This window comes from Scatophagus argus, chromosome 24 (genome assembly GCF_020382885.2).
Source record: "Scatophagus argus isolate fScaArg1 chromosome 24, fScaArg1.pri, whole genome shotgun sequence".
Classification (NCBI taxonomy): Eukaryota; Metazoa; Chordata; class Actinopteri; family Scatophagidae; genus Scatophagus; species Scatophagus argus.
The window spans coordinates 830,842-858,554 of record NC_058516.1 but is presented as its reverse complement, the minus strand read 5'-3'; the positions used below and the strand labels follow the sequence as shown (position 1 = coordinate 858,554).

General features: G+C 50.6%; 1 protein-coding gene across 6 annotated transcripts in view; it reads left to right on the top strand.

Annotated features, from left to right (window-relative positions):
• Positions 1 to 27,713, top strand: part of agap1 (ArfGAP with GTPase domain, ankyrin repeat and PH domain 1) — an 87,165-nt gene that overhangs the window by 55,722 nt on the left and 3,730 nt on the right. For 4 of the 6 annotated variants that reach the window (XM_046381769.1, XM_046381768.1, XM_046381765.1 and 1 more), the window contains 7 exons: positions 2,726 to 2,830; positions 5,885 to 6,053; positions 7,083 to 7,247; positions 9,404 to 9,565; positions 17,612 to 17,766; positions 18,676 to 18,766; positions 18,931 to 19,153. In XM_046381769.1, the coding sequence (XP_046237725.1) occupies positions 2,726 to 2,830; positions 5,885 to 6,053; positions 7,083 to 7,247; positions 9,404 to 9,565; positions 17,612 to 17,766; positions 18,676 to 18,766; positions 18,931 to 19,153 (1,070 nt within the window). Of the gene's footprint in view, positions 1 to 2,725; positions 2,831 to 5,884; positions 6,054 to 7,082; positions 7,248 to 9,403; positions 9,566 to 12,991; positions 13,070 to 17,611; positions 17,767 to 18,675; positions 18,767 to 18,930; positions 19,154 to 27,713 lie in introns of all 6 variants that reach the window. The other 2 variants (XM_046381770.1, XM_046381767.1) reach the window with 2 other exon arrangements.

Here is a 27,713-nt window from a genome sequence, read left to right as displayed (position 1 = left end):
CTCGCCACAGCCAGAGAGTATATCTGAGGACGTATTTATCTCTCCACATCTATTTTCCCATGTGGAGACCTTGTGAGCTGTCATGGCTGCCACCCCCCACCCTCACCCCCTCCCGAAGGTAAAATAAGAGGCGACGTGTGTGTGTCATGAAGCCCGGGGAGGTGAATAATGAAAGATATTACCCGTCATGAGGGTTTCGACGCGGCGTTCAATTAGCCTTCCCCTCGAGCAAACTGATCGCTTGTCATCCCCAGGATGGATGGCCAAAATTAATTTGCTGACGTCTCCCTCCCCAAATACCAGGTTTGGATGGCCAAGTCTGAGAAATATTGTCTCAGTTTAGTTCAGTCTGGGCCTGCAGTGCTGAAGATGAGCCGTCCACTGGACTTTTACTGATATTCCCTCTTAGTTCCTTTGTTCTGCATTTTTACCGCTTTGGTTAGCCGATTAGTTGGTTGTTTTGGTTGAAGTGCGTTTGTCTTTTAAACCATAAAGATTCTCAGATCAGGGTAATAAACCTGAGAACTGCTTTATTTTTCCACTTGGAGAAATGTAACCATCAGGAGCACAGAAGGTTCCTGCTCGTCTTGAATCAGAAGTTTTCCTGAAACCTAAAAGACAGCTGAGGAGGGTCAGTTTATTTTGAAACTGCCTTCCTCTCACTGTGTCGTGGACTGTAAATCTGTTCGTGAAATTGGCTTTTTGATCGATTTAAAATCGTTCTGAGCTGACCTGCAAGCTCGTGGCTCAGTGCAGAGACGTGTTGGTGCTCGCTCGCTAACGGCCGTGATGGATGATCAGCTGGACTGACGGCTGCGGGAAGCTCGTCGAGTGGCGTTCGGCGCACCGGGGGAACCCCTGTTGCTGCGGCGACGCACACTCTGCTCAGCTTTCCCTCCTCACCGGCTTAAATGAGCGGACTCACCGGAAACACTGCGGCATCGCTAAAGCTCACGACGCTGAACGTGACTCAGTCTCTTTTCATTAGAGAGAAAGAAGCTCAGCGATCGTCCGTCTGCTGCTTTAAACCACACTGATTCAACTTTAATGCAGCAGATGTCCACACGACAAGTCGGCTAAATGTCGTTTAAACGTCCGTATCTTTCAATTAATTTCCATCCGTGCTGCATCCAGCAACATCCAGCCGTGGTCCGGACTGCAGCGGCCTGATGTGGTTTGAGGTTTAAGGGTCGACAGCCACGCCGATGCTGGTGATCCTGGATGTTCCCATTGGCTCTAAAGCAAAGATGGCCGACACGAGAGCTCGAAGCCAAAACATCTGGATCACTTGTCAAAGTACACTCAAAGCACACGTCGAGTAAGTGCTTCCCAAAGATGTTTGCTGTCATGGTAGGTGGTTCTTACCACGTGTTGAAAGGCGCTGCGGCTGCTCCTGATTGGCTCAGGTGGGCGCATGAGCTTCACTTAAGTGGCGATGCGTCGGCCATCTTTATTGATGTCAGAGACTCAAAATGACTGAGCACATTTTTATCCGTCACCGTCAGTGTGTGAAAGTGTGAATGAGCTCAGATGAGGACTTTCAATTTTCCCAGATCTCTTGACGTGTCCACAGTCATTCTGTGTTGTGGGACGACTGGCTGTCAAATGTCCTCTGAGCGTCTTCGGGACGATGTTTTGGACGCACACAGATTTGTCTCATTTGTTCCATAGCTCACCACCACTGCCTGCGTTCGACTTCCCTCCTCGTCACTCTGAGGCCTGCCTTCCTGGCGTTGTGTCACCGCCAATTACACCGAATGTGTCGTCACCGGCGGCAATGGTGACCCCGGGCCTGCCGCTCTGTCCCGCCGCCACCGACCGCCTTAATCAAAGCTGAGCGTTGGGGTCGGCGGAGAGCAGGCTTCTGTCCGTCAGCCGGGATGTCCGTCTCACCCCCTCCCCTCCCCCTCTTCTTCAGTGGTGCCTCGAACCCCCCCTTCCTCCCTTCACGGCTGGACTCTATTAATATCCTCTGTCGGAGTGTTAATGTTGTAGAGGTCCAGTGAAGTGACACGCGTGGCAGCGCGGCTGTAATTGCTAATCAGTGGACAGTTTTATCCCCCGCCGCCGCCTCCCACTCCCCCCCTCCCGCCGCTCTCCCCTTCTCTCCTCTTTTTGATCTCTCCTCTTCCTCCCGTGTCGATCCCTCTCTCTCTCGCCTTCTCTTTGACCTTCTTGCTCTCTCTCTCTCTTCAAACCTAATGAATCCGGCTCAAATGAAGTGTGGGCGGGCGCTCGCTCGGCCTAAGCGGTCAGTCAGCCGCGGCTGATGTGCGTAGGAGAGAGAGAGAGTCAGACAATTAAATAAGTGCTGATTTCCCTCCATCTTTTCTCCTGTCGCTGCTGTACAGGGAGCTCCTTTCAGCTCGGGTGCAGATTTCTGATGTTAAAGTCTTGTTCTGTGGGGAAATGAGCTCTTTATTCTCCTGTCTGGGCGCTCGTTATCCTCGCTCTCATGTGCACGACGAGCACAACTCAGGAATCCACGTGTAAAAATGCACAAATAGGACGGAGTGACTCGGTCACTCGAGCTGAACGCACTCAGTGATGCTCACACCAGAACATGGCCAGAAGTATGTGGACACCCAAGCAAAATGTTGTTAACGCATGTGTTTGATCACAGTTTCAAATTAAAGAGGATCAATATAATTAACAACAATCAGTGTTGTGTGTCACCAGGTTTGAAGTGTCAGAGTGTGTTGAACTCTTTGTTTCCTGTCTGCAGGGCATGTTGCTGAAGAGAAGCGGAAAATCCCTCAACAAGGAGTGGAAGAAGAAGTACGTGACGCTGTGTGACAACGGCCTGCTCACCTACCACCCCAGCCTGCATGTGAGACTCTCACACACACACACACACACTCACAGACACACACACACACACACACAGAGTCATTACTAACCCGCTCTGATTGCTTATTAGACTCCGGCGCTCTGCCAGCCTGCACTGACCTGCTCTTCATCTGTGTGTGTGTGATGCCAGAAACTGCTTGGCCATAACACACACACACACACACACACACACACACATGCGCGCACGCGCTCGAGGTGTTGATGGCTTGTGTATTAATTAGGACTCGTCATCTGTTTGCGCACGTCGGCATTGATGATGTGAATATCAGCTGTAATGTCTCTGCTAATTGCCCCGACTCTCTGCCCTGTTGGCACAATATCCTGCCCCGATGCTGTGTTATTATCACACACACGCGCACACACACACACACACACACACACACACACACACAGTCTTTCCCTCCTGGTGCTAAAGTCTCTCTGTCTGCTGCTTCGTATCGATGCTTTCGACAGATTTTCTCCACATATTTTGTCAGTGATTGATTTATCAATAAAGTTTTTCAATAGGTGTTTAGTATGCCTAGAGAAGAACTGTTGTTTGGACACATTCGGATTAAAATGATCAGAAATTGTCTGTTAAAGATAATAATTTAAAAATAATTGATTGATTATGTTGTTTGACTCACTGACACGTGAAAACAGTCACACAAGACAAATGTTCACATGTAAGAAGCTGCAGCCACCAGATCGCTGAATCAACAGTGAGAGATCCAGAAAGTCGCTGGGATCAGCTGAGACGAGCTGCGCTCTGACGAGGGCTCTGAGCAAGGCGGCGCCGCAGCCGGAGGTTGTCGGTTTGAGTCCCTGTGGAGCCGCTCATGCTGAGAAACACTCCACTAAACTGCACACGTCAATCAGCGATTAGAGCAGCTGATGCAGTAAATTAGTGTTAAAACTCATCACTTAACACATCAACACACACACACACAAACCCCCTCCAGCGCCAAAAAGTCAGGTTTCTCTGAGCGTCTTGCATCTGCAGCTCAGCCGTCAATTAGCGTGTTTACGGAGGCTAATCGAATGAAACTCAATCAGCGCCGCTAATTGCCCGACTTTGTGCAAAGAAATCACATTAATGCCGCTAATTAAGTGGATGGCAATAAACGCCACCTAGAAAAGACTCGTCCAAAGTGAAGAGGATCAGGAATTCTCAGGCAGTCACAAAGAAACGGACGCTTTTAAAGGTGGTTCTGTTTGTCAAAGCGAGCGCCGGCCTGCCCTGTAGCCCCGCCCCCCTGCAGGTGAACCTGAGCACCCAGGGGAAACCATCCTGCTCTCAGCACTGATTATCAGAATGGACTTCCTGTCTGAGTTATAAGCTTTCGTTGCCTCTTTGCTCCATCGCTACACCTCTGTCGCCTTCATCGCTTCCTTCTTCATGTTTCTTCTTCTTCTCCTCCTTTATCTCCCGTCGTCCCTTCGCCCATCGATCGAGCGCGCTCTGTATGGATCCGCGTTTCCCCCAACGTCAGCAGTATTGAGCTCCACGTTCACGCTGCATTTTTCACTCTGACGCCACCGTTTGTGCATCCATTTACCCCGACAGGACACACACACACACACACACACTCAAGCTGCTAGAAACACAGAAACACACCTCATTTCTCCCACACTTGTAATCTGACAAATACAGATACATTCACACACACACACACACACACACACACACCACCTGCTGTCGGTGTGTTTGGTCGATACACACATCCGTCCTGGACGTCGCTGTGCGGTGTGGACTATCGGCCCGATGATGAAAGCTCCCTGATGCAAATGGAGACTCAATTACTTCGGTCAATCTGTTGGAGAGGAGTGTGTGTGTGTGTGTGTGTGTGTGTGTGTGGTTTACCCAGCGGGCCCCTGGCTCGAGGACTCTCCGGTGGCTTGTTAAGACGCCGTCGAGAGCACTTGGCTTTGAATTGGCCTTTTGTCAGCCGAGCTGCCAGAAGGAGGCGGGAAACACTGAGTGTGTGTGTGTGTGTGTGTGTGTGATCCAGTAACTCCATCTTTGTGAGGACCAATTAGAGTTTCAGAGCGGCACAGTGAGGAGATTTTCTCTGGTTTTTCGCTGGCTGTCAGAGGGTCATGAGTTGGTTCAGATTTAAGGTTGTAATTAATTTAAGGTTGAAAACGTTTTCTGTAAACGAGAGCTCAGCGGGCCTACAGGTGTGTTGCAAAACTCTGTTTGTATGCTGAGTTTGATAGTGAAAATTGACTCTCATGTCCTCATCCTCCACATCATTTTTAGCATAAGAGTGCACCTTTTCCCACAATTGTCCTCATTTTCCAAAACTGTCCAAAATGTCCTGGCTTTCCTGTCTATAAGAGCTGGTCCTCACAAATGCAGCAGTGCAGGGGGTTGTGTGGGCTTTGTTTTCCCCGTCTCCTTCATGTTGGAGAGGAGGCCGACCTCCCACAATGCCCTGCTCCTCTCGGGTCACCGCTGACACTGTCGGGGGGACGTGGGGGTGGATTTAACAAGCGCCTCTCGTCCGTCATTAACACTTCTACTCATGTCTTCATTCGCTTCTCTGATCCGCCCCTTCGGACTGGAGGAGAGCTCACCGCTGGGAGGCGGTCCAGGAGTCCGACTGCGATCGGCCGTGGTTTGGGCGTGTCTGCGAACGGGCGGAGCCAATCAGAGTCGGCGTGGTCCGCCACTTGATCGCTGCTTTGAGGGATTAGTGTGGCTCTGTTTCCATTGTGCAGTTCAGGGATTTGGCTGCTTTATTATCGAGAAAAACCTGCCAGCAAAGATGGACTCAGCTCAGTCTGCGCTTGTCTTTACTCTTTTGCTTTGTCAACATGCGGCACTGCAAGAATTTGTGTCACCAGTGATGTTTAAACACAAACATGAAGTAAATTTTGCAAAAGCTAATTTTGTGCTTCAGTTTTCCAAAGTCTGTTGAGAATCTTTCTAATCATGCAGACTGTGCTCTTATTGGTCAGTGGTCGCTTTCACTTCCTGTTTTATTACTTTTCATTTGTTTTGTTTCTGCTTCAGCCTCTCACCCGTCCGTCTCCCCCTCCTCTCCCTCAGGACTACATGCAGAACGTTCACGGGAAGGAGATCGACCTGCTGAGGACCACGGTGAAGGTGCCGGGGAAGAGGCCGCCTCGGGCTGTGTCCACCTGTGCCGCCGTGCCGAGCCCCAACGCCAACGGCCTGACCAAGGACATGAGCAGCCTGCAGCTCGGACAGACTCCAGGTGAGAGGGGCCCTCAGGTGCGATGGATACTTGGAGCCAAAGATCAGATCGGTGACTGCCGATGCCATGAACACCAGCGTGTTTTGTCCTTCGTGAATCAATAAAGGTTCAGTTTTCAAAGACGAGTTTAAATGTAAGACAAAGCCTTGAAACACACAAATGCACCTGAAGGAAAATGCCATAAAACAAAAGGTGCAGAGAAATGAGCGCTCCTCCATGTCATACACACACACACACAACAGCAGAGCTTATGAGGCGGCTAAATCAAACACACACACACACACACACACACTGGGAGCACGCAGGGATCCAGGAGGCTCGAGCTAATAGCATGAATATTCAGTGAGCCGTACTCCATGTACTAATTATTGTCATGAATATTAATGCAATCAGAGTCCTGGCTCCACTCAGCCAGTGCCGAGAAATGAGCTGTAATGAGAGAATGCGGGAGGGAGGGGTGAGGGAGGGGTGAGGGAGGGAGGCATGATTCACCCGGCTGCTGGACCACGCAGCCTCTTACTAACTCAAGGGTTTGATTTCAGTAGCCAGCTTGTAAGAAGCTGCCTTTTATGGTCCCCTCATGTTTCTGTGTGTGTGTGTGTGTGTGTGTGTGTGTGTGTGTTTTACACGACTGGCTGTGATTGGAGGAGAAAAATAGCACTTCCAATTTCAACATTTTGTCACAGATGTTTGCACTGAAATAAGATGAAGAATTGATGCGAGCTGTTGCCTCACTGAATCCAGAACTGCTGAGCATTTGTTCCACTTCCTGTTTTGTCTCTTAACTTCCTGTTTGCTGGCTCCTTGCAGCAGTTCATTAGCATGTTGTGTGACATTGTCATGAGTATATTTCAGTTATCCTCCACCAGCTGTCACTAAATCAGATGATTTTTCAGCTTGTTGCTCAGGAACTCATCTTTTCACGTGGATGTCGTCCATTGAGGATATGTTTTATAATAAGCTCATATGATGGGTAACCGGACTTTAATGGTTTGACGAGTGCTTTCTGAACCCGACTCCCTCCATCAGGTTCGGTGACCAGCAGCTCGTCCCAGTCTCAGATGGCGAGCGGCGTCAGCTTGGTGTCTTTCAACAGCCGCGGTCTGGAGGGGATGCACCAGCGCTCCTACTCTGTCTCCAGCGCCGACCAGTGGACCGACGCCACCGTCATCGCCAACTCTGGAGTGAGCACAGGTAAAAGCAGACGCACTGAGTGACGTAGGGCTGATGGTGCCAATCAAAGTGAAATATGGAGTATGGACATCATTCAGGTTCTTTCCGTAAATCCCTCCAAACACGTGTCGCTCACGTTTATATTTAAAAGTTACAACACGCTTGCCTCGTACAGATCAGGTCCACACATGCAGCTCCACTGCAGGCGGCCTGCTGGGCTCAGAGGGCCTCAGTGCGCAGCTCCGCAGGGGAGCCCATCATTTGTCTCCCATTGATCCACCTGCCAGACCTCTGATGCTGCCGTAACTGTTTGTCAAGCTAATGGGCACCGAGTGTGTGTGTGTGTGAGACTTGTTAAGTGTCAGTATTACCTTATCCAAGACAAACACACAGCGTGACGCTAAGAGTGACAGCTGTCAGGCCGCGTGCGTGTGTTGCCATGACGATAAGCTTGACTGACAGCTTCTGTCGTCAGTGTTGTGCCCTCCAGCCCTCCTCAAATAACGTTTAAAGCTGTGAAATGCTTTCAATGGACTCCTGGGGGTCACACACTCACACATGCACTCTCACACTCACACTCTCCCTCTCTCTCTCTCTCTCTCTCTCACACACACACACACACACACACACACATTAACACGAGTCAGTTCAGTTACAGTTTGTCTCCATCAGACAGCCGCTCTGTTTAGTTCCTCATGATGCCCAAATAAGATTTCAGCCCAAAAGGGTCTCGATGAGCAGAAAACCCTACAGAGATTCTTTTGTGTTCATCTCCACACAGAATCTGGAGAATGAGACGTTGAATGAGATAAGAATGAGATGTTGAATAAGATGAGAATGAGATGAGAAGAATGAGATGTTGAATGAGATGAGAATGAGACGCTGAATGAGATGATAAGAATGAGACATTGAACGAGATAAGAATGAGACGCTGAATGAGATGAGAATGAGACGCTGAATGAGATGAGAAGAATGAGACATTGAATGAGATAAGAATGAGACACTGAATGAGACATTGAATGAGATAAGAATGAGATGTTGAATGAGATGAGAAGAATGAGACGTTGAACGAGATAAGAATGAGACGCTGAATGAGATGAGAATGAGACGTTGAACGAGATAAGAATGAGACGCTGAATGAGATGAGAATGAGACGCTGAATGAGATGAGAAGAATGAGACATTGAATGAGATAAGAATGAGACACTGAATGAGACATTGAATGAGATAAGAATGAGATGTTGAATGAGATGAGAAGAATGAGACGTTGAATGAGATGAGAATGAGATGAGAAGAATGAGATGAGAAGAATGAGACAGGTTTTTGTGCATCTTTAAGCAACAGTCCTGAAAGCTGAGCAAAACTGTTAAAAGGCGCATAAACCGACATGATCTGAATCATCAGATGCACACATGAACGACAGAAACAAAATCCTCTCTCTCAATATCAGACCGATAAATGATTAACCTGCGAGTTCCCGTCCTGCTGTTCCGTCTCACCTGACAGCAGACAGGAAGTGCGTTTCTGTTCGCCGTGGTCACTTCAGTCGCAGCTGCTGCTATCCAAACTGTCGATGAGTTTCGGAGTGGAGGGAAAACCCGTCAGACAGCAACCAGGAGAGACGATCAGCAGGAGGGACGGAGGGAAAGTGAAGCAGGAGGAAGTCCTGAGGCTCGGGGTGGAGGTGCGGGTGGGGGTGGGCTGACGTGGATGGAGCGCGGCGTGCAGATGGGAGGGCCGTTAATCCACGGCGGTTAATTGCACTCTCGGGGATGGCATCTTGTCAGCAGAGATAAGTTGTCACATTTTCCACTTGAGCTGAGACTAAACGATTGTAAAATAAGTTATGGCCGTCCTTGGGGCTGTCTGCCGTCCGGGCGACGCGGCGGCCCGGCGAGCGCTCGTGTGTACACGTGTGTGTTTTGTGCACATGTGTTTCCATCTGCGCACACACCCGCACTGCGCCCATGTCAGCGCTGTGATATTGATGGGAGCTGAATGTTATTTTATTCTGCCGCTGGTCACAGCTGTCAGCGGGCGGCGTGAAGAGAGAGGGGCTCGCCTCGCTGTGCTCGCAGCCCCGCTCGCCCCCTCCGCCAGGTCCACGGCCAGTCATGTGACATCGGGAGCCCATTAACTTGTCTGTTGTCTATAATCAGTGTTTGTTTGAATGTGCAGATACGGGCCTGGGAGACTCGGTCTGCTCCAGTCCCAGCATCTCCAGCACCACCAGTCCCAAGATGGAGCCTCCGCCGTCGCCGCACGCCAACCGCAAGAAGCACCGGAGGAAGAAGAGCACCAGCAACTTCAAAGCCGACGGCCTCTCTGGTACTGCGGAAGGTAACGCCATCTCCCCTCCCCTCGCCTCACACTTTCCCCGCCCTGGTCCGACAGCTGAATCCTTCCCCCCGAAACAAGTTTCCCAATCACAGACGTCACATGAAATCCGTTCAGAGGCAAATCAGCGTCCAAACCCGGGCTGGGAAACGCAGTCATGTGATCGTCTGAGACTCCCGACCTCTGCTGCGAGGGACGGATCTCCTCATCCTCTCATTCTGTCAGCCCCTCATCTGTTCATCCTGTTGAACTGTCCTCTTCTTCTTCTTCTGTGACTGTGACTGTTTGTAACATAACCTTGGCCATGTGGTCCACGCTGTCCTCTGTACAGTTTGTTAGAGTGTGAAGGGACTCATACCTGAAGACAAAGACCGTGTCCACCAGCACACTCAGTCCAACCTACTCGTCCAACCTCGCTGCATTCATTCTGAATGATGGTCTGGTCTGGGTTTTCAGCTTTGGGTTTTCAGACCAGTCAGAACCTCTCAGTGAGAACTGAATGAGGATTTACTGCCGTTCTCCTCAGACTCCGACTGTTTCACTAAGACAAACACACACTCTCACACACACTCATTCACACACTCACACACTCACACTCACACACACACTCTCACTCACTCTCACACACTCTCACACTCACACACTCGCACACACACACATTCTCTCACACACACACTCTCACACTCTCTCACACACTCTCTCACACACTCTCTCTCACACACTCTCACACACTCTCTCACACACACTCTCATACACTCACACACACACTCTCATACACTCACACACACACTCTCTCACACACACACTCTCACACACTCACTCACACACACACAGTCCCTGACACACCATGGCTGGCTGAACAGATGTGGCAGCAGCAGCAGATGTGTAATGTTCGTCTCTCCATCATGGAGGCATCAAGCAGCTGACAAGGCAAGTAGCTGTCTGAGTGACGGATAGACGCTCCGTCTGCTCTCATCTCTCCTCCTCCTCAGCTTCTTCTCCTCCTCAGCTTCTCCTCCTTCTCAGCTTCTCCTCCTCCTATGCTTCTCCTCCTTCTCAGCTTCTCCTCCTCCTCCTCAGCTTCTCCTCCTCCTCTGCTTCTCCTCCTATGCTTCTCCTCCTCCTCAGCTTCTCCTCCTCCTCCTCAGCTTCTGCTCCCCCTCCTCCACTCTCCTCTTTCCCTTGTTTGCTTTCCCCATGTCTCCTCACCTCCTTTCCTTTTGTTCTCTTTCCTCTCTCTTCTTGTCTCGCCATCCTTCCATCCGTGTTCTTCCTTTGTCATGTTATTCCCCATAGATCCCCTCTCTGCTCTCTCTCTCCTATTGGCTTTTATTGTCTTCTTTTTACTTTTCATCCCATTTTGTCCTGTCTCCTCTTTTTCTCTCCTCTCCTGTCTCTTCTTTCATTTTATTTCCTCTTCTTTTCTGTCTCTTTTATATTTTCTTCCCATCTCTCCTCATCCCTCCCTTTATTTCTCTTCTCCTCATGTCTGTCCTTTTCCCTCTTCTTATTGTTTCATCTCATCATTTCCTTTCTTGTTTTGTCTTTTCTTTCACTCCTTTTCTTGTAAATGTTTCTTTCCTTCTTCCTTTTCATCCGTCTCTTCTGTCTCTGCTCTTGTCATCCCTTTCATTTCTTTCCTTCCTTTCCTCATATCTCTGACTCCTCTTCATCGCTGTTGATCACCCCCTCCCTTCCCTCCATCCTTTTGCTTTCCTCCTTCTCTCCTAACAGTTCTCCCTCCATCAGGACCTCCTCCTCCTCCTCCTCCTCCTCCTCTCTGTGACCTCCTCCTGAGCTCCACACTCAGCCTCCCATTAGTCAGCCAGAGAGGCTTAAGTGAAATATTATAAATAATCCACCGTATTGAAATCTTTTATCAGCTGTGTCACTTTCATTATTCAATAAGCGATTAGTAACAGTCTTCCCAATTTAGCCATTAAGCACTGAGCGCGCTCAGTCGGCGGCCGGCTCGCCGCCTGTCACGGCGGGCGGGCAGGTGAAGTATCTTTATGTCAGAGCAAGACTCGGGGTAATTCATGGGGGGAACCGCCCTCTGTGGCCGAGCTCCCCTAGGTCGGACCACCCCAACACACACACACACACACACACACACACACACACACACACACACACACACACACACACACAGGTCACAGCAGGATCACTTGTGAAGACACTTCTTATATTGGCAGCTGCTTTGATTTCTCAACCAGCAGACTCACAACAGGTGGAGCTTGACTGTGTGTGTGTGTGTGTGTGTGTATGAGTGTGCCTCTGTGAGTCTCAGAGCTTCACTTATTCCGGCGTTCGGCCGTCGGTCTGTTACCTGGCTCGCGTGCACCTGCGGCACCTCTGACTGGTTCATTGTGACCATGAATTCCTTTAAAGTCGAGGTTAATGAGGAAGATGGACTCCACCCACCATCTCAGGTCAATTTGTGTCAGCGGGGGTCAAGCAGGTGGGGAACAAAGAGGCCCAGTGTGGAGGAGAGTCCAGGTGGTCCTGACGTCAGGAGATGATGCAGCGTGGGATTATTTTAGCTCTCTGTTTTTTGCTTTATTCGCCCTGAGTCGAGTCAGTTTTTCATTTTGAGGTGATGATGTGTGTGAGAGCTGGAAACCTCCCCTCTCCTGCAGTCACGACTGTATTCTGTCCTCTGCAAATGCTCGCGGTAGCCGCGGGGGAGTAAATATTACCGAGGCCTTGCTGTTTAAGATGGAGCAGAGGTCAGAGGTCGCAGCTCTTCTGCCTTAACAGAATCAGAGCTGCAGTGGAGCCTTAAGACCACAAAGAGAAAAGTCCTTCACACCAGCTCTGATAAAGAACTGCCCAACAACCTTTGATCAGCAGTCCGGTAGCCAAAGATTTTCAGTTTACGTTCACATGACACTGATAAGAGCTGGAAATTTGACATTTTGCTCTAAAAGTAATTCTTCTTCTCGTGCTGTTGGTGTACTTTACAGCATTTGAACACTCCCTGCACTGATACTTCACATTAAAAACTCTCCAGAGGCTCAGTGTTGTTGTCAGTGGACTTTTATTTTGAAAGTTTTGAAGGAAGTGTTGTAGCGGCAAAGTGGACATGACTGGAAATAATAATTAAAGTTCTTACGAGTTTGTGTTCTGGGGCACTGAAGAAGGCTTGACAAGTTTGTTTTGTTGTTTCAGTTGTTATGTTGCAAACTTCATCCCTCCATCACTGGCCCCTCCCACTCCCACTCAGGCCCCGCCCCTTGTTTTCTGGACCAGTCCTCCTCAACGCTGCCGGTTGTTTCACCTGTCTCTCTCTTCCCTTTTCTTTTTCTCTGTTTCCTCTTGTACGTGTCGCCTCATCCCTCCGCTCTGTCCTTCCTCCTCCGCTGTCTTGTCTGTCTTTCTTCTTCTGTCCTCCCCTCTTTTCTCTCTTCCTGCCGTCGGCGGACGCAGCCAAACGTAAAGCGTGGAAGCTTAATCGTGTCGGTAGCCTTCGCAGCATTTACACCAACAGTCTGCACAACTCAGAAGGTAAAAATTTCCAGTGTGGTGGACCTGTGACAGACTGGTGGAACACCATCGACCCCACCCACGGCAGGGGTGGAGCACCCTGTCCTGGAGACATACATGTTTCCCAGTAAGCAGCGATTTGGTGACGTGCAGTGACAAAATCGGGCTACAGTTTGTGATCAAGAGCTTTTAGGCATCCGAACTAAGGACCCTCCAAGGGGCTCCAGTGGATCATGAGATGGTCCCTGAGGCTGTCGCTATGGAGACCAGTCAGTCAGAGAGGCAGGAAGTTCAAAAGCTGCTGATTTAATTCTAAAACTGACCCAGACATTAGAAGTGAATTGATATGCGTGCACAGGCTGGATATCACATGCTTGTTAATGCAGTTGGTCCCAGCTGTCCAGCTTAAGTAATTTTACTTCTAAACCCAGGTACGCTGTGTTTCCGCTTCAGTGTGAAAACTACACATTTAATCAAAACGTTTGGTCCGTTTTTGTCCTCAACTCCACCTGACCTGCAGATCCTGAATCAGTGCTTACTGGGGGCTGTCAGTCTGTGTCTGGTACGTGTGTGCGGTGGAGGAAATCGTCCATTTCCACATCTCCTCCCTCCCCGAGTCACCTGAACTCTCTGTCATGGCGTCCTTCCTTCCCTGCATCCTTAGGCCTCGCCCACCTCACCTGTGAGGAGCCAAATGAACACGCCCACCCTGCAAGCATGCATTGTGCAGGTGTCGTTCAGACGTGATCAACCTCTGATGCGTCTTTTGTTTTGTCGACTCCTTCTCAAAATGCTCGATGAAACTCCACCAGCTTCTTTGTGCAAGTTTAAAGCATCTTGTGTGTTCTCAGATGTCTGCATGATCGAGTCAGAACAGGTTAAGTCATCTCCACCCGGTGTGCGATCAGCTCCACGCCTTGTTCTTCTTCTGCTTCTGCGTACTTGTTCAGAAAATGGACCCACATGTTTCTTTCTTCAGAGGGACTTCGGAACAATCGGCTGCAATATTTTCCAGGTTATTAATGTTGTAAAAGGCAGCGAATAATATGGGGAGTAATGACCTGTGTCGCAAAGCAATACTGTGTGCGGTGACATTTAAGGCTTTTAATTTGTGTTTCCCGAGGCCCCCTTTTGTCTCACTCACGCCTCCCCTCTCATTGCACCTACCGTCCTGCTTGTCTCTCACACACACACACACACACACACACCCCGCTGGGCTGACTCGACACCACACACCCTGGATGATAGGCTTGTATGCATGGCCTGCCCCCCCCCCTCGCTGCGTCTTGTAAATGCTGTATATTTGGTTTGTTCTGTTTCTGCTGTTAAAGGTTACTGGTGTCAGAGTTCACAAATTGCCTCGGCGCCACCTCTTTCTCTGTGAATGTCGCCCACAGTAGCCGAGAGCGGTGGCAGTAATTACCAACACGACGCGGCCGACTCGCCGTCTGTGTGTGCGTGTGTGTGTTTGTACTCTCATGCATACGTTTAGTCATGAACGCCGACGCGGACGAGACGGCGAGCAGGTGAAGATGTGAAGCGCAGACGTTCAGTGACGCTCGGAAACGTAAAAACACGGAGGACCTTTTCAGTTTGCTGAGAAACAAATCACTGGGGTCTGTTCAGACGTTCGTGTTCCCCTCGGGATGAGCTGTAATAACTTTGGTGATCCTCTGACTTTGCAGCTAGCGCCCCCATCAGGTCAGCCAGCAGTTTGCTTTACCACCAAAGAGCAGCAAAACGAATGAACTTTGAGTCTGCCGCAGGCTGCGTGCTGGGCTTCTCTGCTCGTTAGCCTGAAGGCTTGATGTGTGATTGATTGTACGAACAGACCATCCAGTGAGTTTGTGCTCCACCTCTCTGACCTGAGGTGGACGCCCACAGCCGTCTGATCCGTTGTTTGGTGGTGCAGCTTTAGCCGCCCTGTTGGTGTCGAGCGTAGCTGCTGGGTGCAGCTCAGCCTCATGCGGGGCCTCTCGGAGTGAACCCGGACTGTGGGAGTGGCTCTTCAGCTGCACAGCCTGATGCCCCCCTCATTTTATTCATTACCCGCTGCGGCGCGCTGGGTCAGCGTGCAGCATTGAAATCCAGAAGCAGCATTTAATTTACGCTGCAGAGGCAGGGCCTTTCTGGACTGCTGGTTTCCATAATTGTCAGGCAGCCAAACCCCCTCCCCTGAAAACAGAGAATCATGGGAGTTTAATTATGATGGGATTCTTGCTCTTGACCCTGCAGGGCTCAATGGGTGGGCTGTGGTTTCCACCAAAGACACACACGATGTAGACCCCAGAGCCTCCAGATCCACTCAGGTTGCCCCTCATTAGACACTTTGAAATACCCAGCGTTTCATTTCTGCTGTGTGTCGAACCCTTAACCCTTCGGTGTGGCAGCTGGAAGGCCGAGCGCACTGGACAGGCCGTTCAGATCTGAGCAGCAGGCGCTCCTGTCGCACTCTGATCTCCTACTGGTCTCCAAAGTGCACAGTGCAGCTGTGAGCACGCACACGTTTGGTGTCAGGATTTCAGAGTTTTTAGTTGGACGTACGCTGAAAAAAGTGCGTACATGTCAGCCAGCAAAACTTTATGTTCTCACTTGACTTTTGACTTTTGGTACATTGCAGCTATTTTTCAAAGATTCCTTTTTATTTAGTTTACCAGTTGTTTTCTTCGTGGGGAAAAATGTTGGCTGATTCTTGATGTGGTTTTTGGCTCGTTTTCATCACAGAGCAAAGATTGTTGTGGAGTAAAGCTCATCCACGTCCCGCTGTAGTTCTCCTGGATTAAATGGACTCTGCCTTTTTAAGACTTCAACCTGAAGCCATTAAGCTGCCCCTGTAAACAGTAGTTTTAATTAACATCAACTGATCTGACTGAGCCCATCATGAGCCTGAAGCACCAGAGAGAAGGAAATGTTCCAGCGTTGTCTTCAGCAAAGGAAACTTTGGTCAGTGAAGGTGTTTTCAATCTTATCCTGGAAGTGGAAGGGTTTCTCAGCCGGCCGTTTGGCCTCGGGGGCCCTTCCTTCCATCCTTACCTTCCATCCTTCCTCTCCTCGGACAAGGCCATTGATTATCCAGAACGGAGCCAGAGGGGGAACTTCAGCTCCGGTGCTCTGAGACGCTCCCAATTAGCCAAATGACTGGAGTTGAGGAAGAGCAAATGGTCGTTCCCTCGCGGGCCGGCCGTGACCGCTCTCCGACTGATTAAACCTCTCATCTTTTCACTGCTTCACTCCCGGCGCACGTCATGAAACTGCTGCTTCCAGAAACACTCAGAGTGTCATGAGTGATTACCGAGCTCCACGCTGAGGTCCACGGAGCCGTCTGGGACGGGGTTTTGTTCACGTATTTCCTTTTACATCCATGAAACAACATGTCTCACACACACAACTTCTTCACGTGCTTCTGTTGAGGGTCGCAGCGGCAGAAACTGAGGAATCCTGGGAATTATCAGCCGTGCTGGAGGTCGACCTTTGATGAAGCGATCACCCCCGTGTCCCCCCTGCCTCCCCCTCATCTCTTCCCTCCTCACTGGGGCTAATTGTAAGCAGAAGCTGGAAGTTGTCTGATGTGTTCTGGTGATGATACCTGCTCTCAGCCGTGCCCCCGCTTCACCTCCACTTCCCATCCTTTTGGTGGTCGCTAACAGTTTCCAAATGTGCCCAAGTTGTGCACAAAAACCCCTGAACATCTGTCAGACGTCTGACTCGAAGCTCGATGTCGAAGCATTTAGACCTTGAGACCAAAAGTTCTCAAAGCGGGGCAGTTTAGCCTAAAATAAAGTAAATCTTGATCAGTGAAGTTCATTTGTGTCTCTAAGCTTTCAGCCACGCTGAAAGGTGTGGAAGGTTGAAAGGTGCTCTGACACGTGCTCTGCTGTCCGAAGGTTTAATGTTGTTTTTGAGTGAACTGTGCCTTTAAAAAGTCAACATGCAGACGCATCTCTGCTGCAGTCGTCTATACACACACACACACACACACTCAGTTTGATTGAGACCTGATTGGCCCATTAACCTCTGGGTTGGGGGGTTAACAGATCCATGTGTCCCCCCTCCAGCAGGCCCTGATTGTGATGACTGACCTCTCCCACTGACATGTCAGCACGGGGGAGGCTTGACATCCTGCCTGCAGGGGGGCGGGGTCACCGAGGTCACCAGAGGTTGGTTGAGGAGAACAGGTGACCCTCAGACAACACGTCACACCGGGACATGCGTGGACGGAGCTGCTGGTGGACGTCTGGTCTTCTGCTCAGACACAGAAGTTCAGTTTGACTGATCCAGACCAACTCACCCCCAATCAGAAGTCTTCTTAGTTCATGTTTCTGCATAAAAAACTGACTTCCACAGGTTTTGCTAAATAAAATTTTAGATTTCGAAAAACACCAAACATCTCCTGTGGCTCATCGAGAGTCAAAGACGTTCGGCTCAGATGAGCTCAGATGAGGAAAACCACTGAACTGGTGTTCCCTCTGCGGGGACGAGCGTGGACCACGTGACCCAGGTGAAACCTTGTGGCTGCTGTGTGTGGGATGTTCCCGTCCTCACTCTCCGTTTCCTCCCCGACAGAACAAGAGGAGAACTTTGAGTTCACCATCGTGTCGCTGACGGGGCAGACGTGGCACTTCGAGGCCACTTCGTACGAGGAGCGAGACGCCTGGGTCCAGGTGATCGAGAGCCAGATCCTGGCCAGCCTGCAGTCCTGTGAGAGCAGCAAGAACAAGGTGAGCAGCCAACACATCAAACCCGTCACACACGTCCACCGAAGGCCTTCGTCACGGTCTTCGTCATCAATAAAGTCTTCAGCAGAGCCAGCAGCTCCACTCAGTGAGGAAGAAAAGCTTCTCATTCAGAGATCAGGTTTTATTCATCCCAGATTAAATTAGTTATTCATATTAAAGTATTATCTGTGTGTCTACACGTGGAACAAACAGATTTACTCTTTTAGTAAGCAGTAAAACGAGTGCAGGAAGGTGCACACACTCTCACACACACACACACACACACACTCACCGTTCTGCACACAAACACACTTTGATTCACATAATTACCAGACTGTAATTACTGTAGCTCAGCTTCGGCCTCGCGCTGCCATTTTCCACCTGCAGCCGGCAGCTCGGCTCTCAGTCCAGGCCTGCTGTGTTGACGCCTCAGGCTCTCTGCCTTTTATTCTCCCCCCGTCCCACCCGAAACACCTCCCCCCTCCTCCCCCATTCCATTTGTTTGCTGCCTTATTTCCTCATTCCCGCCGACATCGGTGGGAGCAGCGGCGACTCACATCCCTTCACACACCTGTGTGTGTGTGTGTGTGTGTGTGTCAACAAACTTGAGCTTAAACAATCAGCAGAAGGAGTGAAATCATGAGTGTAGTCAGTGTTTTGAGCCTGAAGAGGACTTCTGTCAAACTTAGGGCATCACTTACTGATTAACCTCCAGTTTATTATCAACAGCCAGTTTCAGCTCTGTGACCGCACCGATACGCAGCGGTCATTTATCAGGCAGAAACACCAGCGTCCTCAGGGTTGTGAGGTTTTGTCGAGTGAATGTTGTGGAGTTTGGAGTTTGGACTGGACGATCCGCGATGGGAGTCCAGGACACATCTGCACTGAGTTCACTTTGTTTCCTTCTTCCAGTCTCGTCTGCCCAGCCAGACGGAGGCCATGGCCCTGCAGACCATCAGAAGCATTCGAGGAAACGGCCGCTGTGCCGACTGTGAAGCTCAGAGTGAGTAGAAAACACCGGAGACGAGTCGTCCAGTCCTGCGCCGAGTTTGAATCTAAAACGCTGTTGTTAATCTGTTAATCTGAGATTAGTTAAATGAATATTTTTGAAGTTGTGTTTTAGTTTTGGATAATATTAACTTCTAACATCTCCGTGTGCTCACCCAGACCCGGACTGGGCGAGCCTGAACCTCGGGGCCCTGATCTGCATCGAGTGCTCGGGCATCCACAGGAACCTGGGCACCCACCTGTCCAGGGTTCGGTCTCTGGACCTGGACGAGTGGCCGCTGGAGCTCCTCAAGGTCATGACGGCCATCGGCAACGAGCTCGCCAACAGCGTGTGGGAGGCCACCACCCAGGGACGCCTCAAACCAGGACCGGACGCCAGCAGGTAGGGAGCCCACACCTGCAGAAAGAGTTTAGCGTCACTGTGAGGTTCGAGCTGAAATGAAAAGTCGTGAGAGCAGGAATAACAGCAGTGATGTCAGCTTTCCGCATTTTGTCTCTAATCACTGGAGGTTTTGTGACTCAGCGAGCACATTAAAAAATGACCTCTGACGACCGTCGAAGTGGCTGCCAGTCAGTTACACCTCGAAACAGATTTTATAAGCTCTGCGTGTGTTTTCTGTGCCAAGATCTCAAGTAAAAGAGCCGATTGGTCGGGAATACTGCATGTGCAATTGTCTGTAGAAACAAGAATTTCCCTCCAGGGATTAATAAAGGAATTCTGATTCTGATTCTGATTGGTGTGCTGTGTCAGTGCTCAGAGCTGCAGACAGGGGGCAGCGTTTCAGCGCTTCAGGCTGGATGTGTTCGTATTGACAGAACTGCCTTCAGTCCTCTCATTGTGTCTGTGTGTGTTGTCCTGTGGACTACAGGGATCGTAACAAATCGGTGAACTTTAGTGTGACGTTGGTGTGGATCAGTGTGTACCTGTGTGTGTGTGTGTGTGTGTGTGTGTGTGTGTGTGTGTGTGTGTAATTATCGGCCGTTGCAGCTCTGGGAAGCCAGCAGCCATCATAACAAATTAGAGCTGACTGCCAACCGCATAAAGATCGACTTCCCCGTCCTCCCCCCTGCACTCACCCCCCAACGCTCATTAGTCAACAGAAGCACCTTATAATTACTCCCCACATGACCCCCCTCCAACACACACACACACACACACACACTGTGTACAGACATGCTCACAAAGACATTCACATTTTAACAACACAAAACAACATAAATACATGTAAACAAACAAACAAACACACACAGGGTTGTGTGTACTACACGTGTACGGCGTGGACGCAGAACATCTCATTAACATATTCGCTGTCATCGTGTTTCATTTGTTTTCTGTAGCGTTGAACCAAAAACACGACTTAAAAAGTGATTTTTATCAGCTGAATCTTTTGGATTCAAACTCGGAACACAAACGCCAACATGTGCACATCTAACAGCAACACGTACAAAGAAAACACGTCAGACACATCCGACCTCGACCATCGACTCACTGAGGCTGAACGCACACACACACACACACACACACACACACACACACGCTGAGCGATCTTTGAGTATCGACGTGCCATTAGCCCTCCTCCGTCAGAGCACTAATGCTTTTATTGTTGCTCATGTTCCTATTTATTTATGAATCTGAAGCGTGTTTCCCCCTGAAGAGATTAGAGAAGGAGGTCAATATTATCTCAATTAACCCGCGACGCTCCGCTGCAGCTCCATCTCTCTGCCCCCTCCCTCCATCCTGTCGATAGTATTTATCAGTCCATTCCTTAAGTGGCTCGCTGTTTGTCGTTTCCCCTCCATAAATCCCCCCTTTCTGTCTCTCCTTTCCTCCAGCCATCTCTCCGTCTCTTTTTCCTTTCTCTTACCCGCCCGCCTCTCTGGCTTCCTGTTGCTGTGTTTCACGCGGTTTTCAATCTCACACGCTCGAAGCAGCACTGAAACATCTGCTGCTTCGGTCCTGATGCATTCTGGGATTTCAGAAATTCGCTGAAGACTTGAACAGAAAGGCGTCTTCTCGTTCTGTCTCTCCTCGTCTTCGTCTGTCTCTCGTCTGAGCGTGTCCGTGCGTCCCTCTCGCACACGCCGAGAGGAAGGCGTGGAGGTTTTGTGACAGCTTTATGGAGTGCCAGCGACGCTCTATGAAATGATATGTCGAAGCTGTGGCGCCGAGGTTGCATTCACTCACTGCTCCTCCTAAATTACAAACCAATAAGCAGCAAAACATGCGGCGCTTCAGTCCACAGACGCTGCAGACGTTTTTAGACTGCCGCTAAGAGAGGAGTGGTGAGAGAGAGAGGACGAGCAGGAAGAGCAGGAACAGGTTGAGGTATGGGAGAAGGCCGGCGGAGGCTTCGTCCAGGCAGCGGGAGGGATGGGAGTGGGAGACAGAGAGAGGGGGGAGGTTAGAGTGGGACCGGCTGATGAATGGAAAAAAGCCTTCCCCTCGTGGTCTCTCAAGTGAGTAATAGAGGCCGAAATTTCATTTTGCAAGTGGCTGATTTAATGATCCAAAGGGTAATTAATGGCCTGATTATCTTAATGTTAAATATGGCCAGCAGCAATTACACTGACCTCCTGTCTGTCAAGGTCTGCCCCCCCACTCCGCCTCCCAATTAGGTCCTGTTTGGAGGGGAGGGAGGGAGGAAAACTGGGAGAATAAGGGGGAGATGAGAGGGATGGATGGGAGGTCGACGGAGAGAAGAAGGAAAGAAAGAAGAAATGGACGAATTGGGGAGGGAGGAACACAGGAGGAAGAGATGCAAATGGACATTAAGGGGCCGGAAGAGGAGGCAGAGCTTTGGAGGGACTGTGATGAAAGGAAGGGAAAAGGACGGACGATGGAGTCAGGAAGAGGAGGTGTAGGCAGATAGGTGCATTAGCATGGCCGTCACTATTAAACACCTCCATTTCTCCCTCTCCTCCACCCTCCTCCCCTCCCCTGTCGACTTCCCAGTCGAACCGGAGGGAGGAATTATGTTCAGAGAGATCGCACCTCGCCTCCACGGCGCCGCCCCCGTCCAATGAGATATGTGACAGGGCCGAGCCCCGCCATCTCCAACTGTTGTCATCATCTCTTTATCTTCCCCTTTCCCTCTCGTTTCAATCCCCCGTTCATCCTCCTCCTCGTACGTCTGCCCACAGCGACGGCCGGTCCAGGTCTCATTAACATCAGCCAGTCTCTGTGATGATGAGGAGGGGTCGCTGTCGCCGCTAATCGTTGTAGGGCTGCAGATACAACGTCTTGCCACGGCGGTTCAGCACTACAATGCTTCATCATGAGGAGAGATACTTGTTGACATGCGTCCCTTGCAGTGGTGAGGACAGGGGACAGTGAGAACAGGGACTAAGCTGCGAAGCTCGCAGGGTGCTTTCAGTGTGGAGGAACTGTGCCAGAGGGATCCCGTTAGAAGTAGTTTTCCTCCCTGGTACAAACCACAAAAAGACTCAGCCTTCCTCTAAACGTTCCCATTAACCTCTGGCTGCCTGCGGTCAGCCGTCATCACCTCAGCTGGCATGGTCGCCCGGTGCCGCGCCCCAGCTGATGCCACCGCTGAAGGGGCTGCTAAGTTGGGAGCGCTGCCCATCGCGGAGCCCCCACAGGGGCTCGCTGGCTCGGCCGGCTCTGCCGCAGCACCCTCGGTCCTCAGTTCTTGGCGCCGCGGCTCATTGTTTTAATTATCTGTCGAGTGGTGCATCAACACCAGCACCCAAGGCCTGCTCGGGCTGCGTTTGACGCAGCGTGTTAGCGGGCCTGAGCAGACAGCAAGTGACAGCGATGCTAATCCTCCTCCTGGCCACCGGACTGAGGAGGCGGTTGGCGGCCGTGTGCCTCCATCCCCTGGGCCTCCCGTGTCCTCGTACTCCCACCCTGCTCTCATGCCAACCGCTGACCTTTGGCAGTCTGTCGCACAGGGTCAGCATCTCAGCCTGTTGGTGTAGACACACTCATCTGTGTCTTTGAGTCTTCTTTTGTTTGGGGTGGACTTTATGGACACAAAAACTATTCAGCCCCGCTGACAGAAGAAAAGTTCAGAGAAGTGATAAAAAATGCTTTGAGTGAAGTTTTCTTGTCCAGAAAACAAATTCTCGTGAACCTTTAGCTTCAGTCCACACCTCTCAGCAGCTAAAACGAGCCTGATGCTGTGGTCACTGGTGTCCGTTTCCCCGAGGACAACCGGAGCTCTGAAGACGGGATTCAGAAGCACAAAAATGTCAACAGGCGAGAATGAGATTGATGTAGTTTTACAGGTTTTTGAGAGTCGACGGAAACTAAAGTTCCAAATCAACTGACGTGACATTTTGTCGGGCTTCATTCCTGCTGCGATCCTGAAGCCAGCGGCAGGCCGAAGGTGGTGGAGTCGGCGCCAAGCATGAACAATAGGTGGAGGTGGAGAGATGCTGCTACTGGGCCTCCACACCTTAATTAGACAGCAGAAAAATGAGCAGGAATCGGGGCGGCTAAAGGATGAGCGTGCAGGGCTACGTGTGGCAGCGCCGGCGCCGCCTCGCCACCGCACACTTAACGGCGGGCCCCACATGACGAATGCCTGGCCAGTAATAATTCAGGAGCAGGTCTGTCGGCGCTGGGAGCCAGGAGAGGGGAAAGAATAAGGGCCCTTTATGGGAACAGATTAGTCTTGTTCCCCCCTCAGAAAAGGCCAGCGCTAACAGATTTAAAATTAGACCGGGGGCTTTTAATCTGGGCCGGGGTGCAGGTGCGGCGGCTGCCCCGACACGGCAGCGGGATTGGGCTCAGGGGACCAGATGGGGTGACCGGGGGAAGGAGGCGAGCCAGGGGCCCACATCACAAGATAATTGCCCCCCAGGGTCCGAAGCAGTGGTGGGGGAAGGAGGGGGTGTCTCATCCTCACACCCCATAAAACCCAAACTCATATCAGTCACACACACACACACACACACACACACGTCCTGATTGTGTGATCATAACACAGATTGGACTGGTGTGATGAGAGATGGACACATGGCACATCAGAGAGGGACACAAAGTGATGAAGGAGGGTTTAAAGTCATCTTCATCCTTAATTACAGCCAGTGAGCTGCACTCAGGCTTTTCTTTAGCCTCCTGTTGGAGCTGTGTGTCTGTGTGTGTGTGTGTGTGTGTGTCTGTGTGTGTGTGTCTGTGTGTGTGTGTCTGTGTGTGTGTGTGTGTGTGTGTGTGTGCGTGTGTGTGTTCGTGGTTTCTGTCCAGCCTGTCTGATTGTTGAGTTCAGCATCAGCATCCCTGATACAAATGATGGCTATGACTGCCAAGCGGACGCCACATTCAGGCCAGCATCACGAGATTGTGATTCTCACAGAATCTCCCAGCTGGCAGAAGGAAGTACAGACGTGTCAGTTTCACCAGCACAGACACGAGTTGTAATAAATCAGAGTGTCAGTGTTCACGTTTTATTGATCCATCGTGTCCAAAGTGAACAGCATCGTTTCTCCAAATGAATCCCATGAATTCTCTACGAGATGAGCCTCCGTCTGCTTGTGTCTGTCTGTCCATGAGAGTGTGTGTGTGTGTGTGTGTGTGTGTGTGTGTGTCTTCCTGTGGTCCACTGTGGGTCGAGCTCTGTTTCATCTGCGTTGCTTAACTAGCTGATCCCGCCTGCCATCATCTCTCCGCCATTATCTCCAGCCCCTGCTGATATGAGCCAGCCCCCACGGCCTGCATGTTAAACAGCACACACACACACACACACACGCACACACACACACACACAGGAAGAAGCAGAGCCTCCTGACAGGCAGGCCAGTGCAAACGTTGAAAAATAATTGGCCCCTACATTCTAATTCATCTGTAAAAGGGAGGCCTTGATTAAATTAGTCCTAATAGACATTATTTTGTACATGACTGCCTCGCCGCTGCCCGTAACCGCGTCCCCCTACTCGCCTAACAAGCCCTCCAATTTACTATTGACATTAAGCTGGCTGACACGAGCCAATCACCGGGCCATTCATCGTTTGTCATCACGGAGAGGTTATGCTAATGCGGGCTAAAAGCACAAACTAAATGCACATTCTTTATGCCTGAGTCATCAGATTAACCTCGCCGTCCTGAGCCCCCGTCCCCTCCCTGATTTTAATAATGAAGAAATAAATAACGCTCTCCACATGCGTGACTCGGTCCGTCCTCTGCCGCCCGCCGGCCTCGCTCTGCTCCCGCCCCGCCGTGAGCCAGCGGGGGCCGGCTCCTGGAGCAGAAATGAATCTGTACGCCGACGGGAAGAGTCGCCCTCCTCGCCCTGCACCCTTTGGCTAATTGGCTCAGTGGGCAAATTGCTCATACAATAAAGAAAAGGGAGGAAGGGGGGAGGAAAACTCGACGACAGAGTTGTCCTCGTGTTTGTCCATAATGTGTTTGGATTGAATGGGTTCACCGCGAGCCGCGGCCGGCTGGTGAACATTTAAAACCTTCACTTAGGAGCCGTCGTCCTCGCGTTTGGGACGCCGGCTGATTCATTCGGCGTGTTTACGGCTCGCAAATGAGCTGAGCAGGAAGCGGTTTGTCTCTGCCATGTTGGCTGCGCTCAGTCGTCCCGTGGATGCATTTGACGCCGCAGAAACGAGCCGCGAGAAGAGGAATGTGAACAGTCGGCCGGAGAGGCGGATGTTTGCTTAACAGATAATTCAGTGAAAGGAGAACACAAATGAGGTCAACGTCTTTAAGGCTTTCGGAGAGCACTGAAAACACGATTCTGGTTCGCTTTCTTACACGACAACACCATAAACAACTTTGTCAGGCAGAGAACAATGAAATCCCGCACTTGTTTCTGGCTTTGCCTGATGGGTCAGGCCTCGCGTTTCTCTGTTTGAAATCCACTTTGTGATGGATGTGGCCCTTCGTCCTGGTCTTCAGGAGAAAGCGGTTCAGCATGAAGCCCCTCCCCCCCCTGCAGGTCCACTGGTCTGCATCACGATAATCCAGCAGGAAACGTCAGTGTGTTCGCCGGCCGCGAGGCCCGAGCGCTCGGGGTCAGCCGGGTGCCAGCAGGACCCGGAGACTCTTCACTTCCTGGTTTCAGCCGCGTCTGGCTGCTGGCCTTCCCCCACACCGGCTGCACAGACCCTGGTGGGGTTTTAGAGGGGACTTCTGAGACCTTGGAAGAACTTTTACTTCACCTCCAGTTTAATCAGAGGACAAAGTTCTGATGAAAAGACAAACGTCGTCAGTGTCTTTGCGTTTGCGGACGGGATGCAGCGCAGGATTTCGGAGACGGACGGTTTGTTGTCCACGCTTTGCTTTTCAAACACGAGCCTTTCAGCCTGCTGCTCCCGCTCAGGCTCCAGATTTTCGTGGTTTCCTCGTCCTGCTCTGATGGAGACAACACGACGTGAAGTCGCCGTGGTCCCGGGGGAACCTGGCAGGACCCCCAGGATCCCCGATCCGACATGTCGACAGTTAATTATCAGTTCAATTATGTGAATGTGACCTCTTCTCTCGGCTTCCCTAATTGGTCCTAAAGTTGCTGTGGAGGTTTGAGATGAGTGTGGGTGTTTCTGATGTTTCCTCCATCCTGCTGCTCCTCCACCTCTTTTTATTTTTCTGGATCCTCCTCCTTCTCTCTTCTTTCCTGTATCTGTGTGGCACCACTGGAGCGTCACGTTTCAGCTTCTCCTCCACCTCCATCCTTCTCCACCTTCTCTCCTCATTTGCATCGTCTCTCCTCTTTTTTTAAATCTCAGTCCGATTTAACCCGTCCGTCTCCGTCTGCTCGGTTGATTTCAGTCCGGCCCCCCTCCCCCTCCTCGCCTCACCCGGACCCCCTCACCCCCTCCACCCTCCCTGTAATTATCCGTGCCTATCCAAGGACAGCTAACGACCTGCTAGGAAAGGCTAATTGATTTCAGCCTCGTCTCCTCTTCTTTCCTTTTGTCTTTTCCTTCCCTGCTGTAAGAGCGAATAAAAACACAAAGCACGCGAGATTTTAAAAGAGAATTCGAGCGACTTTTTGTTCCTCACCTTGTTAGAAAGCGTCCACGTGACGGCGTGACGGCGTGACAGCGATTCATCTTCCATTCGCATTAGGTCGGCAGTTAGCTGATGCTCTTATCCACGCTCTATCTATCTATCTATTAATCTATTAATTAGAGGGCTAATTAGGCCAGAAGAGAAGCCACTGACACCATGTCACTCTTAACCCCGTTTCCTACCGCTCATTACCTCACACACACACACACACACACACACACACCATCCTCCACACTGTAATTAATGATGGGCTTTCACAGCAGCGTGTTGGCTCATTCATCTCAGCTCGACGCTGTGGGCTCAACTCAACTGCACAATCTTTCTCCTCTGTTTTAAACCTTTATTTTTTAGCTGTTGTTAACATGCAAATGCCATGATTTTATTTTGAAAGGATTTTCAAAAGGGGAAATTCCCCGACCTCGAAGGCTGAACGCAGAGTTTTAAATAAATGGGTGAAAGTCAGTTTCTGAGATGCTGACATTTTTTTGCAAGCAAAAGAAAATCCAGTTTGAATTATTTACTGAGAAATTCATTTAGAAAGACAAAAATTTAACTAAAAAAATAAAAGCATGCAGGAAGTTGAGTTGTGGAAGTTGCTGTTGTTTGTGTGCCAGTGAAAATCTAAACTATGATCTGGTGTGTTTGTGAGTCCGGATGTGGAACGGTGCTGCAGTCAGACACGCTCTGACTCGTGTTGTGCGGTGATCTCGTTTACGTTCTAACGCTGTGAAAACGTTTCGAGCCCTGAAGAGCAGAAGTGACGGGACGCCGACTGTCGGGCTCTTCAGCTCTGAGCTGCTAATTCAGCTAATCAGCCTGGTGTGATTATCGGGGTGTGTGTGCCGGCTTTCAGCTCTGTGTCCAGGCTCTGTTTTGGGGTCGTGGACTGATGACCCCCTTAAACACACACACACACACACACACACACACACAGGGAGCTGAGGGGGAGCAGCTGGCGGGACGT